Source organism: Cebidichthys violaceus, unplaced genomic scaffold (genome assembly GCF_023349555.1).
Source record: "Cebidichthys violaceus isolate CVI_PGR_0920_01 unplaced genomic scaffold, fCebVio1.0.p SCAF_25, whole genome shotgun sequence".
NCBI classification, from domain to species: Eukaryota; Metazoa; Chordata; class Actinopteri; order Perciformes; family Stichaeidae; genus Cebidichthys; species Cebidichthys violaceus.
Window position 1 is genome coordinate 1,641,570 of NW_027176428.1, and position 15,607 is coordinate 1,657,176.

At 41.5% G+C, this 15,607-nt stretch overlaps 1 protein-coding gene and 1 non-coding gene across 2 annotated transcripts in view; one reads left to right on the forward strand and one right to left on the reverse strand.

Moving 5' to 3' along the window:
* Positions 1–382: 382 nt before the first annotated feature.
* LOC137879342 (protein kinase C delta type-like) overlaps positions 383–15,607 on the reverse strand; it is a 20,731-nt gene continuing 5,506 nt past the window's right edge. Inside the window, exons 2-17 of the mRNA XM_068719968.1 lie at positions 11,598–11,719; positions 11,073–11,345; positions 8,337–8,505; positions 7,165–7,196; positions 6,981–7,066; positions 6,508–6,637; positions 6,277–6,377; positions 6,050–6,134; positions 5,720–5,835; positions 4,748–4,921; positions 4,353–4,444; positions 4,150–4,212; positions 3,830–3,968; positions 1,856–2,044; positions 1,580–1,708; positions 383–1,460 (exon numbers count right to left, since the gene is read on the reverse strand). Coding sequence (XP_068576069.1) covers positions 1,302–1,460; positions 1,580–1,708; positions 1,856–2,044; positions 3,830–3,968; positions 4,150–4,212; positions 4,353–4,444; positions 4,748–4,921; positions 5,720–5,835; positions 6,050–6,134; positions 6,277–6,377; positions 6,508–6,637; positions 6,981–7,066; positions 7,165–7,196; positions 8,337–8,505; positions 11,073–11,345; positions 11,598–11,706 — 2,046 coding nt within the window. The 5' untranslated portion in view covers positions 11,707–11,719 and the 3' untranslated portion in view covers positions 383–1,301. The remainder of the gene's footprint in view (positions 1,461–1,579; positions 1,709–1,855; positions 2,045–3,829; positions 3,969–4,149; positions 4,213–4,352; positions 4,445–4,747; positions 4,922–5,719; positions 5,836–6,049; positions 6,135–6,276; positions 6,378–6,507; positions 6,638–6,980; positions 7,067–7,164; positions 7,197–8,336; positions 8,506–11,072; positions 11,346–11,597; positions 11,720–15,607) is intronic.
* Positions 10,516–10,587, forward strand: trnae-cuc (transfer RNA glutamic acid (anticodon CUC)). The gene has a single exon. It is a non-coding gene; the product is annotated as a tRNA-Glu (tRNA).

Genomic DNA, 15,607 nt, shown 5'->3' on the forward strand with positions numbered 1-15,607 from the left:
TGCAGTTATGTCACCTGACCACTAGATGTCAGTAAAGCCAGGCAGGTCTTTCTCTCTTATGCACTGACAAAATCCCTGTGGTACTTTGTTTTGGTGCCCTTCCAAAGCAATTCACATTTTCTGAGGTGAGGCACCACAGGCTGTGTCCAATGTCGGCTCCTTAAAATCTAGCAAACAATGGCTGGAAACCAGCAGCGACCGGAGGACCACACCATAACAGCAGGAATGCAGTGATTAGTACTGGAATTTCTATGGTATGCTAGTCTTTACAATAGGATTTTTGTTTTGAAAGAGTGTCTACACATGAAGCCGTGTGATATACATCAGTCTCCAACACAATGCAAATGAAATACAAAATGTGATCAAGTGACACTGGCTGATAGGGATTTAAGAGTTTACAATGTATTTATTTATAATCAGATGTAAAAGATGAGTACAAAAAAAAAAAATGCCCACAACTCACAGGCAGCTCATTGGAATATACATATTAATTTTCCATATACAGCACTATTATTTTCATGTTAAAAGCCCTACATTAAAGCAACATAACACATTTCAAAGACCCAATGCTTACAGTGGAATGCCCATACCTCCCACACAAAATAACATCCTTCAACACATATACAGGTTAAGTACCATACCATTGCTGTGTACAATAAGTGATGACAGCGCAGAAAATCAATCTTAAGTGCTGAGCGATTGTTTGCATGACGCTTCAGTTTGATGTTCATCAAGAGGTCTTTGACACCAAGGGCACTTTAAAATTCTTGACAAAATTTAAAACAGATTAACGCTTTTCAGGTGATGCGAGACTCTGGGGTGTGCTTAGAGTACCTCCAATTTCTCAAGACAGTGCAGTAAGTGATGGAGGAAGTTATTCAGTTCTGCAATAACATTCCTTGAATTCAGAGGGATTTAAATCATGTGAATCCAAATACAGTACATTCGATTATTTGTTTAGATTCAAGGTGTCATCACGAGGAAAAATGACAGAAAAGTAAGAAAAGACAGAATGCATCATTGACTATCCACCCCAGCATTGATTATAAGAATCTCCCTTCATTTCCTGGAGCTTTATATTCTTTTATACACCTATACAGTTTGACAGCCGAGACAAGATTTTTGCTTTAGACGGCAGCATACATCCTGGTTTCACTTTAGCTCTCGTCCTCTGATGGAAGAACTAAAGAAGTCTCAAGCCCAAATATTTTCATGTTCTTGTTATCCATCCAGTTGAACTTCAAGCCTATTTCCAAGTCCAGGGCTAAGACCGTGTTCCCAAAGGAGACATTTCGTTTTTTTCATTTGCTAATCATGTTTTCCAGTTTGGGGTTGATGAAGGAAAAGCCAGCGAACGCTGTCTGGTCCATGGAATCTATGAGGTTCTTGTCTGCGTGGGAGAGCCGCGGCTTCTCGCTCAGGAACTCTCGGTCAAAGTTGCTGCAGTCACTGGGGGATTTCTGTGGGTGGCAGGTCAGGGTTAAGTTAAGTTAAGCTAATGTAACGAAGCACACTGAAGTAATCGGCATGCTGGATTCATACAATCATATTTAAAAAAAAAACACTCATAGACTCATACCACTTTGGGCTTAAAAGGAGGGTCCATTTCTCTCTTTTCCAGTGCTTGCCAGTTGATGGTTTTGAAGAACGGATGAGCACGGACGTCGCCCACCACACCCAACCTGCGACTGGGATCTCGCTCAAACAACTGGAGTGATGATGGGGACAAAAAAGACAGACATTGATGAGGAGGAGTGTCCGCATTGAAATCAATTATTGTGAATAATGTAAACACTGTGTCTGCCTATGTGGAACAAAGTGCGCCTAATAATAACAAATGTATCCTGTCAGGTACCAGTTCAATGAGGTTCTTGGCCTCCTTGGGGATCCACCGAGGGTAGTGAGGGGTGTCCGACCTGATGGACTCAAAAAGCTCGTCCTCGTCGTCGCCTTGGAACGGCGACTGACCGATCAGCATCTCGTACACCAGCACGCCAAAAGACCACCAGTCTACTGAGAAGGTGTACTTCTGTCCTAGCAGGATCTGAGAGGAGAGACAGTTTCACAAAAACACTTTAGACATTAGTGACAAGAATATATATATTCTAAACATATACAGTTGTGGTCAAAAGTTTACATACACTTGTAAAGAACATAATGTCATGGCTCTCTTGAGTTTCCAATTATTTCTACAACTCTGATTTTTCTCTGATAGAGTGATTGGAACAGATACTTCTTTGTCACAAAAAACATTTATGAAGTTTGGTTCTTTCATGACTTTATTATGGGTTAACAGAAAAAGTGACACAATCTGCTGGGTCAAAAATATACATACAGCAACATGAATTAGCAATTTTGGTGACTTAGAAAGTTGTGTCAATGAAATGAGCTTCATAGCATGGCCTCTTAACTTCTTGTGAGTGATTATGAGTGACTACAGCTGGTGACTTCTCTGAGGCCATTTAAATAGGGCTCATTGGATACAAACGCCCACAAACGCTACAATGGGAAAGTCAAAGGAGCTCAGCATGGATCTGAAAAAGCGAATCATTGACTTGAACAAGTCAGGAAAGTCACTTGGAGCCATTTCAAAGCAGCTGCAGGTCCCAAGAGCAACAGTGCAAACAATTGTTTGTAAGTATAAAGTGCATGGCACTGTTTTGTCACTGCCACGACCAGGAAGAAAACGCAAGCTATCACCTGCTGCTGAGAGAAAATTGGTCAGGAGGGTGAAGAGTCAACCGAGAACCACCAAAAAGCAGATCTGCCAAGAATTAGAAGCTGCTGGAACACAGGTGTCAGTGTCCACAGTCAAGCGTGTTTTGCATCTCCATGGACCGAGAGGCTGCCGTGCAAGAAGGAAGCCCTGGCTCCAAAAGCGGCACCTTAAGGCTCGACTGAAGTTTGCTGCTGATCACATGGACAAAGATAAGACCTTCTGGAGGAAAGTTCTGTGGTCAGACGAAACAAAAATCAAGCTGTTTGGCCACAATGCCCAGCAATATGTTTGGAGGAGAAAAGGTGAGGCCTTTAACCCCAAGAACACCATGCCTACCGTCAAGCACGGTGGTGGTAGTATTATGCTGTGGGGCTGTTTTGCTGCCAATGGAACTGGTGCTTTACAGAGAGTAAATGGGATAATGAAGAAGGAGGATTACCTTCAAATTCTTCAAGATAACCTAAAATCATCAGCCCGAAGGTTGGGTCTTGGGCGCGGTTGGGTGTTCCAACAGGACAATGACCCCAAAGACACATCAAAAGTGGTAATGGAATGGCTAAATCAGGCTAGAATTAGGGTTTTAGAATGGCCTTCCCAAAGTCCTGACTTAAATCCCATTGAGAACATGTGGACAATGCTGAAGAAACAAGTCCATGTCAGAAAGCCATCAAATTTAACTGAACTGCACCAATTCTGTCAAGAGGAGTGGTCAAAGATTCAACGAGAAGCTTGCCAGAAGCTTGTGGATGGCTACCAAAAGCGCCTAATTGAAGTGAAAATGGCCAAGGGACATGTAACCAAATATTAGCACTGCTGTATGTCTATTTTTGACCCAGCAGATTTGATCACTTTTTCTGTTAACCCATAATAAAGTCATGAAATAACCAAACTTCATGAATGTTTTTTGTGACAAAGAAGTATCTGTTCCAATCACTCTATCAGAGAAAAATCAGAGTTGTAGAAATAACTGGAAACTCAAGAGAGCCATGACATTATGTTCTTTACAAGTGTATGTAAACTTTTGACCACAACTGTATATATATTTTTTTAAGGAATTTGATGAAAAAGTAGTGGTATGAAATGTAACGTAAGCCCGGCGCTGAATCTAACCTCTGGTGCAATATAGTCCGGTGTCCCACAAAACGTGGTGGCTCTGGCGTCTCCAAACACACTCTCTTTGCACATGCCAAAGTCTGCTATCTTGATGTGTCCGTCCTTGTCCAGCATCACATTGTCCAACTTCAGATCTCTGAGGAAAGACACAGGAAGAGATATATACAATGTACAACCATTTCCAGTACAGTATTTTCTGTTTGGAGTACAGTAGTCAAAAATCAGAAAAAGAGATTCAGTTCCCGCCTCCTCGGTTGCAGTAACAAGTTAAATATATAGACTGCAGACATCTGTGCAGAATGGCTGTGGGATCTCACCTGTAGATGATTCCTTTTGAGTGGAGGAACTGCAGTCCCACTATTATCTCAGCAGCGTAGAATCTGAATGTTGAAATATGCAAAACAACTATTAAATCACAACTTTACTGCGCTCAAGAGATAGTTACAGATCCTCCCAATGTGGAAAATGACAGTTGCTGTATTGCTCATAGTTCTTTTGAGTGGTGTTCTTGTATACTCACGTGGCTCTGTTGAGATCGAAACGGCCTTTGTCTTGGATGTGGAACATCAAGTCGCCTCCATTCAGGTACTCCATTACAAAGAAGAGGTGCTCCTGTGCAAACAACACTTTATTGTCAGCTCGCTGTCGCCGGCAAATTAGACATGAAGAGAGAGTGTGTGTGTGTGTGTGTGTGTGTGTGTGTGTGTGTGTGTGTGTGTGTGTGTGTGTGTGTGTGTGTGTGTGTGTGTGTGTGTGTGACAGAGAGAATGGATTCAGACAAGGGGGGCTGGGAGTGTGGGTCTTTATCAACAACTGGGAGTTGTGACTAGTGTCACTGATGCCTGGGTTGATTCCCTATCAGAGAACATGCTTTTATAGGTTTTACTAGTAGATGTTCAGTATCCGTGTGCTTACTTTAGACTGGAATGTGGAGTAGAGGTGTGTGAGGAAGGGGTTCTCCCAGGCGAGCGCCAGGACTCTCTTCTCCACCATGGTGCATTCCACGTCGTCGTCCATGAGAACAACATCCTTCTTCAGGACCTTCACAGCAAAGTACTGGCCCTGTCCCTTCAGCTCTGCCAGCAGCACCTGGGGTGTCAAAAGCCACTTAGAGTGAGTACTTCATCAGTGTGATGACACCAGTTTCATGGAGAATAGCAAAGGCAAAATCAAAACAAAGAGGTTATCTATATCTTTCCCCCTCTTTTGGTGATCTTACATGGACACTGGATGTTTGATCTCACTGAAAAGATGAACCTTCCATCATCTGCTTCTCTGTTCTCTCAAATAGGTCAACCTTCATGTAGCGTGTATGTCTTTGTCAAATGTTGCCTAGCATCTATAGTGATTGATAAATAACCAAACTCTTTTCTCATCTGAAAACCACCCCCAACATCGATGTGAGGGAAGTCATGTAGCGGGCCGTGAGTAGATGTATTGATCTAATAAACCTGGTTGATCAAAAAAAACAGGTAAACTACAGCTGAGCTGGTCATAAATGAATTAATTATAAAATGAACACAAATAAAAAATGATATCAAATATGGTTTAAGGAAGGATGATGATTACCAAGACATGATAACATAATAAGAATCTCGTCTTCAAAGTGTGCATCCTTGAGAGCTCGCTTGAGTTATAATTCAGCTTTCATCATTTCACTCTTCTTTTGATGAGAGATATGGACTATCAGTCGTTTTCATAGTCATATTTGGTAGATAATGGTCATCTACAAAGGTTACATTCACATATATGTTTTTCACCATATATGTGTTATAACATTGGTATAACATGTCTGTATAATGTTTGACGTGTTTTCCATTTTTATGTCGACAATCATTTTATGTAAAATTCAGGAAAGGATCTAAAGACGGGGACCATGGGGCCTACCTTGCCAAAGCTGCCTTTTCCCAGCACCTTGTGGAATACCAGGTGGTTCATGTTGAGGCGTACCCGGGGAACTGCAGGTGAGCCTGGGCCCAAACCCTCACCTGCCTTGCTGTCTGCTATAAGTGCACATTTGCACACAGAGTAAATACGTATGCAAACCTGAATGCAAAGATGCATGCAAACTCAAACAAAGGATACAGATTTGAGGATGTGAATAAAGTTAAAAAGACAATCACAACATTACTATTCCTAATTTACCTTTAATGACAAAACTTGATTTAAACCAAACAACTTTGTATTACAGTGTGCGCTACAATGAACCCATCTTACCACTAGGGTCTACTGTTGCACTATTGATGTCTTGATAGATCCCAATATCTTCTGAATTGGAGTCATCAGACTTCTTGATTGATTTCTGGGGATGAAAAAAAGTTTGTTAGAATATTCTTGACATTGCACATCAACAATTAGTAATTTACATTTTATTTATCGCTGACTGGCATAAAATGAAAAGAAAGTCCACGTACACTGAAATAAACATGTGTTAGAGTACAAACCTGGCCGATTTGAGACAGAACCTCTGCCAGTAGTTTCTGGTTGATTCCACACAGATTGGCCACTTTTTTCTGACAGTTACTATGTACGTTCATGCCGCAGTCTGGTCAGAGGTATGAAAAATGGATTTGTCATGTGGCGATACAATGAAAGAGAAAAGAAGTCATGGGCATGGAAGGAGGCAGGAGAAAGGCAGACATTTCATTTGAAGACAGAGTATAAAAACACATTACCTTCACATTTAAGGCCCTGTTTATAGAGACCCCAGAGCAGACTGCCGCAGTGGTCACAGAAAGTGGGGCTCTTATAGTTATGTTGCTTGAAGCGATGCGGCATATCAATCTTGAAGCGCTCTTTCTGGAACTACAAGCACGCAGAGATCCATTAAACACACAGGAAGCTGCTATCTGATAATAAAGTAGACACATGTGGGACTATGTTTTACCAGTTTTAGTTGCTTTTTAGATTAATGAAATTCCACAGCCAATCCTTATTTAATCTATATGCTGATGTTGTTTGTAAACTTCTGAATTAAGTTGACTCATGAAAAACAGTTTGCATTGTTTTTGAGTAAGGAAAAAACACATGGACTACATGAATGATTAATGGACTACTTAATAGCAGTGCCTAAATGCTCTAAATTGAAAGAGTGTCAGATCTGAGGTGAGGTTTTGCACCGATGTTGGAGAACATTAACTTTGCTCACCACAGTGTCCCGACTGTTGGCTGCTGTCCCAGTGCACTTGCCGATGATTTTATCGATGCATCTCTTGTGGATTGCCGCATTGCATTCTGGGCGAAACAAATGAATAAATATTTTGTTAACTGTGAAGAATACAAAAGGGTAAAATGTGATAAAAATGCAGATAGCGTTTAGTGAAAACACTCACGTCTGCACTTGTAGCCTTGCTTGTTGAGCCCCCTGTATGGGGAGAAAGGGAATGTAATTTAATTTTTGTAAAGGGTGAGATGAAGCAGAAAAAGGATTTTCTTCAGCCATTACTAAGAAAAATATGGTTGCTCATATTAAAGCAATAAATCCAGAATGGTTTTTCAATAGTAGGCTTGTGGTTATGACAGTGACGTACTGTAGCTACCGTGCAGATAATTGGCAGCAGTAAAGCACACATTTACCTAATCCTTAATGCAAAAGCTACCAAACTACATCTGTACTCTCTGAAAACTCTTCTCCAAAGTATTATGCAAGTGCAAAATCAAGCATGGGAAAAGCATGGGACACTCGTTACTGGAGTTGGCACAGCAAAGACTCGTGGGTTTTATTTGTTAACACCATAACTGGAAGATATCTTTCACGTGTCAGTTCATGAGATTGAATTTTATATGTCTAAAAATGCTAAGATGATAATTGGCCAAAGAGTCACAGTCTCTCTCTCACACACACACACACACACACACACACACACACACACACACACACACACACACACACACACACACACACACACACACACACACACACACACACACACACACACACACACACACACACGCGCAAAGAACTGAAGAAAACATCAGATTTCTTTCTTTCTGCCTGCCTCTAAGTGGGATATGGTAGTAGTAGGAGCTTGGTTTGTGCTGCTGACATAGTTGGAAGGCAACATGACAGCTTTGTGGGACTTCCCAAGACAGTGACTCATTCTCACAATAGCAGTCCTGCTGCTGTTTCTCCCATTACAAACCCCCCACACTGCTCCATTAAGGAAACTAGAACCGCTACTAATTGGTCTTTTGAGAAGCACCCGTGGGGGGGCTGGACTTTTCCTATTGGACAACGGATGTCTTTTGTCTCATTTGATAGCCAGAGAACATACAGTAGGTGACATCTTAAACGGTCTGGAATTATCAAAGCTGTGCCAGTGTAATATTGTGTAATATTGTGTAATATTAATGCAGAAAAACAAGGAGACAGGAACATTGTCTGCTTTTGGATAAGTCGTGCCCAGGAAGAGTAACATTGGAAATTACTAACATATTCAAAATAGGTCAAAGTAAAAGAAGTATTTGATGACATAATAGTGACAGATGTAACATGGCATCTCACCAGACAAACTCTCTGCAGACAGAACAGAAGGTTGGTTGGCTGAAGAAGGTGGCGGAAAACTCGTGGTTCTTGATGATGTGAACTTTGGCCTGCTTGAAAGCTCCTCTCCTCCTGTTGAGGGTCGTGAATCCATCCTCGCAAGAACCCTTCACTGATGGCTGACACGACACTGAGGGGAGAGATTGATTTACAAATCAAACTACTGTATTTATACCTCTATGTTATTCAAACAGCTTTAAAGTGCAGTATTATCCAAATACATGTTTTATTGATTTCCAAAAGAAAAAGAAAAATGATACAGTGAGTTGGAATTATTTAACCACCCAAATCTTTTACAATCTAGCTGATGAGCTTTATTGACGTTGCTTAAACGACGCCACAGTGTGTATTATCACAAATTAGTCATCAGCTCTAATAGCCAAGGGCTATTTAGTCAAAAAGCCCTACTAGCTATAGAAGAGAGCCTCCGATACTGCTGCTAAATGCGGGGTAAACACTGAAAAATGCCATTTTGTATAAGCGGCTTCGACTGACGCGGGGTGGGGTCAAAAGTCACTCAGAGACCACAGCAAAAGAGGCGTGAGAGAGGTAAACAAAGAAGGCAAACAACTCAGAGAGAGATCGGGAGGGTAAATGGGTGAACGGGGGTGAGGGAGAGAAGAGATAGAGGGACAATTCATAAAAGGAGTAGCCTTAAAAGAGACAATAGATAGACAAGGAAAAGTGGGAAGAGTGATGAGGAGAGCGAGATAAACTAATTTCCTCTCTGCCACTCCACAGACAGATGTTTATGTTTGGAAAGCGCGTCAGTGAGCTGAGCCAAGGCGGTGGGAGTGAGAGTGAGGGCAAGAGAAAGAAGACAGACAGCGCTGAGGGTTCTTCACACAGACCTAAAAATACTACGGGCAGCTTTTCAGGAAACCTGTGGAGTGTGTAGGAGGGAGCTGATGGGAGTATGGAGCCTAACCCTCATAACAGCAGACACACACCTCTCTCATGACCCTCTCCAACCCTGAACAGTGAACCCCGACTGTGCTACTCCCACGCAGAAATCCACCCTTTGTAAATCTCACCCGATCCCACTCCCATGTTGGCAGACAGCAGTGACAACCATAGACGAGGTTCCCTGTCTGGGGCGGTGAGCTAGCAGTTGCTACACTGCTGGTCAGTAGTGCTCTGCTTAACTTCTGCTTCTTACAGCTGAAGTGAAACTAAAATAGGTTTTTGAAAGCAGATAATGATGATTATATAATTTTGAACTCAAGCTGCCAGTGAGAGACCGTTTGAGGTGCTGTTGAATATCTTAAAGTGGCCTTATTGTACCAAAAAAATCTCAATAATTCCCCCGCCTCATTCCTGAAAGGATAGACCACTGAGATCTAAAACTCTGCATTAAAACACATAATAAAAAAGCATAAAATAAAGAATGAGACAAATATATTTAATCTCTAATAAAATACCAATATAGGACTGATATACGATATGATCCAGAGTAGTCATTGTCAAGACATTTGTACACTGTAGCAAGATAAGCAGGAATGAACCCTTCTTGTTACATGTGCTGTGCCATATATATATATATATATATATATATATATATATATATATATATATATATATATATATATATATATATATATATATATATATATATATATATATATATATATATATATATATATATATATATATATATATATATATATATATATATTGCTGTGTTCAGTGTGTTTGCTACATTTTCAAAGTACTGACATCCCTGAGGCTAATTGCCTAAATGACCTTAAAGGACTGTGATAGCATTGGCTATACAGCCACAACTGTAGTCAGCTGACAAGCTTAATTTGACACATGTCAGCATGCGGATTAACCCTTGGCAGTTTGAGGCAGGCAGTTTATTGCAGGGCAGCTGGCCCAGAGCATGACGACTCCACACTCTCCAGAGAGGTTCACAATAACCAACATGTTTAGCTGTGGTTGTGCAATGAAATGAACACTAGATAGGCAATCATAGAATCTCCGTGAATACAGGGCACATATAGACACTGAAGGAGAGTGATTTGCTGTGGATCTACATGAGTGTGGTTGAAAGGGGAGGGAGCGAAAAAAAGAGGGGGAAGGGGCTCTTTTCTGAGACCTATGGTGGTTCCCCCACTATATTCCACTCCTATGACAGCAGTCCCTGGTGGTCTAGTGGTTAGGATTCGGCGCTCTCACCGCCGCGGCCCGGGTTCGATTCCCGGTCAGGGAACTTGCTTTTTAATGCAGAGTGATGTTATTGGCTAATTCAAAATTTCTTCAAGTGGTAGGGTTCTAAAACAACATGCAATTTCTTGGCTAAGTTTGAATAGTTTTAGTTATTTCACATGGGAGATGTAGGTCTGTGCTGTTCTAACCAGTTTCAACTGGTTTGGGCTCATAGAGAAAAAGGTGATGCTGTGATGTCACATATTTCCAAACAGGATTCAGCAATATTTGAATCTAAATGTGATTACAGTTGTGTAGTTGCTCTCTGAAATTGCTGGGCCACTGTCACTTTAATCTGATCAAACCACACCCACATGGTCCTGATTAAGCAGGTTAGACTTTTGATTGAAATACTCTTAACAATTAAATATCAAAGAATGTTTTTTTCTGAACTTTAACAGACTTATTCAGTCATGCATATCTAATGTTAGTATAATACGAAACATTTCAAACCAGGTTTCCAGAGGCTTTAAGATGCAGCAGTTTTACCTGCATCAGTGTCCTCGAGGAAGAACTGCACAGCCATCTGGACCCTCCCTGAAGGTTGCAGGTCCAACCAGAACTCAGCACGGCCGCTGGTCTTGGACTTCTTACAGCGTTCTGCCAGTACAGACACTCCAACCGTGGCCTTGGCCAACGCTTCCTCGGTACTCTGCATGAGGACCACTTCTAAGACTCGCCCCTCATAGACGTGAGCATCGAAAGTGGACTTCCAGGGTGGGTACATGGTGGGCTTCCTCTGGACCAAGGTCTTTCCTCGCTCTGTGAAAAATGATCAGTAGGAATAAAATGTTTGGTCTTTTACTCTCTCAGTAAAGTCACAGCAGCGGAGCAATTACTGCACAAAGTGCCTGGAGGTGCAGAGTTTGCTTGTGGATTTGTGTGAGCTCAGCAGATGGTGGCTGTTAAAGCAATTGAACTTGGGACGTCAGGTCTCGCTGCTCACTGTGGAGCTCCCCTATCTAGGTAAAATTATGACTGCGCGTGCGCGCGCGCGTGCGTGTGTGTGTATACCTGTGTTGACAGACTCCTTCATCTTGACGGCGCAGCTGGGAGGTTCAGTCAGAGGAGGCAGAACGCCCACGTCATAAGCGTTGAAGGCGATACGCAGGAAGGGTGCCATGGTGACTACTCACCTTCAAGAACAAAAGAGCCACAGTTAGAACGTCGCACACACACACACACACACACAATATGGTCAATATGGTCAGAGGAGAGAGCGAGAGTGTGGTATGCACAGATTGTAAAGCCCTTTGAGGCAAATTTGTGATTTTCGATACACACAAGTACTTGGATTGCTTAAGTTCTGCACTTAAAACAAGAAGGAAGAGAGAGTGAGCCCAACAGCGTCCTCAGATGCGAAACACAGAGGAAGTTTCAACTTAAGACACAACTTCGGAAACTACCTGCCATTAATGAGGAAAGAAGAAATTGACTCATTCCTTTTTATCCGGCTGTCATGTGCACAGTTTGGGACTTCCAGAGAGAAACAGAAAATCAGGATCACAATTCCAAGACAAACAAACAAACAGTCTCAATGTTTGGGAAAAAGACAACAAAAAAAAGGGTAAAAGATAAGCAGTGAAGTCTCTTTGCTACTTTAACGTTTTTACATTGATGTCTCTACTTAGTTCTGAATCAATCTAGACTAGCATCAGGCCAAATTTGAAAAATGCAGAATTAGATCTATTACGCTGACAAAGACAAATGACCTACTTCAACTCATTTGTAAAAAGGTATTCACCTTACACAACAGGTATTTTGATGTATTAGTTGTGCTAACATGTATTCATTCTTAAGAGTTTTACACTTAATTTCAAAAATTACCAGAACTGAAACAGAAACCACAGCTTGCAAAAGCATCCACCCGCTTGCTTCATCTAAGCTGAATTGCTCCACTGACAGATTTGTTCAGCACTCGTTTCCATGCGTTTCATCCACTTCCTCTTAAAGTGCTTCTTGTGGGGTTTGAACAGCAGTCACTCTTAACCCACCCAGCTGACCTGGTGCATTCTATACATTTTAACACAATCATTATCAAGTGGTGTGGCAGAGTCTCTCTATAAAGCAGTACAAAGCGTTAATGAACGGATTCTGCAATGGAACTGCAATCACAATCACTTACTGAACCTTTCCCGTTACTAAAGCGGTTTCACACCACACACATATACGCCACATCACAGACTAGAAGGACCAAGAGAGCACATCAGCTCACATCCAAAATCCTAAAGCAGCAACAAAACCCCACAGAATTCCTCCACACTGCACATTTTGTGAGCGTTTAAGTTCCTTAACTTGATCTCGCGTAGCTTCAGTCTCTTGCACCATTTACATAATCTTGGTTTAATAGTCACTTCAGCAACATGGCACACCTGTGATCTCTCATTTTACAACACAATGGTGTTTTAGCTTCCCTATGAAATGGCATTTCTGCACAGTAATGCACAGAAACATGTCCTTCTCTCACATAAACTCCTGGGCAGGAATGTACTGCAGCCCTGCCCCCCCCCCCCGTTTGCTTTCATAATTAATCATCCACAAAGGGATGAGTTTTATTTGTGTTCATGTTCACATTGCTGAATGTCAAGCTCAGGTCCTGAGTGACTGAACCGGTGTGTGCTGTGAAATATGTACACGTGTGCTGCTCAGCCTACAAAAGGTAGCCACAATGATTATTTGAGCTGAGTGACACTCTAAATGCAGAATTTTAAGAGAGAGAAAGCATTCGGTTCTTAAGAATGTTCTTACTGTGCTGAAAGGTTTTTGAAAGTGGAAACCTTGTCTCTTAATTCTCCAGATTCTTTCTAAATCACTATGTGGAGCTGCTTAGCAATACAAGATGTTACTGCACTGAACAGATCTCAGGTGTTAATGTACGTTCAGCAGTATGAATGTGTGCAGCTGAACATAATTCTTGATAAATTGACTCTGGATACGTAGTGTGTAGGAGGAATCAGAGAGGAATTAGCCCCCCTAACTGCTCCAAAAGTCAAGAGGTTACTCAGTAGCCAGAAAATAGGTGAAAGAATGTCAAACAGTCCAGTTTATTTTAAAGTTAACATGCTACCAGAATGGCACGAGAACAAAGTCTTTGACTTACAGTTTTGGTAGTGACTGATGGTGACCTTTTCAGTAACTGCTGGTTGCAGCTAAGACAAATTATTTGAAATACAGACAAGCGATTTTCTAATTCAAAGACTTTGGAGGAAACCTCCAACATCTCCACAGAAAGAAGCCTTCAGCCAGTTCATTCAAACCCAGGACCTTTGTGTTGCGATGCGAAAGACGAACCACAGAGCCGTCACACCACTCTGTATTGTTCCAAAATCACTGCTCAGGTGTAAGTGGGGTCAAGATGGACGATAAAGGAAAACTTTAAGGCGCTGTCAAAAGTCAAAGGAAAAGTGGACCCCATTATTAAGCTGAAGTAAAGACATTGTTTTCATATGAAAACAGTATAAAGAGTTCCATTTGTATTTATAAATGGTGCCTAGGCCCGTGTTGCATTTTTTAGATAAGACTAATGCGATAGAGAATGCAAGTTGGCTACATCTTTACATCTCTTAGCGAATTACATTTTGGATATTGTGCATTTTCAGGAGAATGACACGCCGCTTGACGTTGCTGTTGTAGTCTTTGAGTGACCCTGCTAGCCTGTCACACATCGGTTTCTGAGTGAGGTCAGGAGGGTCGAGAAACCATTCTCCAGCTCTCATAATACAGCCCACGCAAGCTCACAACATACAGACACACACAAAAATAATATTAATCACAGTTATTGAGTTTGCCAGATGTGAAATAGACATACATTTTTAGAGTCCACTTCACACACACAGTCTCTTATGTAGGCCTACACATACACAGACATTTCTACAAAGAAAAGAGAGCCTTGTTTCTCCAGAGAGAGTGGAAAAAATGAGCACATGCAGTCGGGGAAGGGGTGGGTAGAGTAAAAGAGCAGAAGGGAGGGAAAGAGAAAAAAAAAAAACACAGTGGAAGGCAGGCCAGTGGCCATGAGGAGAAATCTGACTCAATGATAGAACCAGACTTGCCTTCACAAGATACAGCCACAAGTAAGGAACATGTCATTAAAGGTCACTTTGACTTGATGAGAAAATCCTCGTCACCCGTTGTATCAGCTCTAAGGAGGTTATATGAACTACATAACTTAAGCTTTCAGTGCAATATATTTCAGAATCAGCATTTAACAATGACAACCTCAAGTTATTCATGTGATGAACAGGACAGCAGAACCACACAATTTAGCAAGTAGATAATACAATAAGCAGATTATTACACAACAAGAAAAGTGACTTTTAGTAGGAATGACGTGAAACCAATATTCCATTACACTGCATGCATTTATGCAGCGCATTGCTGGAGACAGAGATGCGTGACTGTCTACAATAGATAGACTAATCATCAAAGTCATGTTCTCTGAAGCATCACAAACAACGTCAAGTGTTTGGTATGCGCTGAATTAGTGGGACTGTCATTTAGTGGAACAAGTGATCAAGCAGGTCCAGCAGGTTGGGGAATTGTTTTGCATGTCAACCTTTAAAATCAGTAGGAATGAACGCAGACGGGTACAATTACACAGAGAGCAACAACAACGGAGTTTCCTTCCTTCCTGCAGCACCTTGAATTCTGCTAGCAGCATAGTTGACTGGGAAATCCTCCAATCAAAAAGGAAGCGATTATTAATGTACAGTATTAATCCCGATACGGAAATTGTGCTAATTTGTCAGTCATAGAGCCGCCTGCAGAACAGCTGAAAGAGATTCAGTCTCTCTCTACAGTGTGATTGTTTGACAACACAACACTATTGAAAGTTTAACCCCTTTGCTACATAATTAGAAGGAAGGCTTATTTACACCAAAAAGAGTATGCGTTGCATGCATCTATATTGGGGGAACCTGTAGCCCATTCTTTACTCTACAGTCCTTCAATTTAAGGGGAAAATCCAACGGGACAACAATCTTAAACGTGTAGACCAGGCAACCAGTGTTTATGGGCAGACAGTG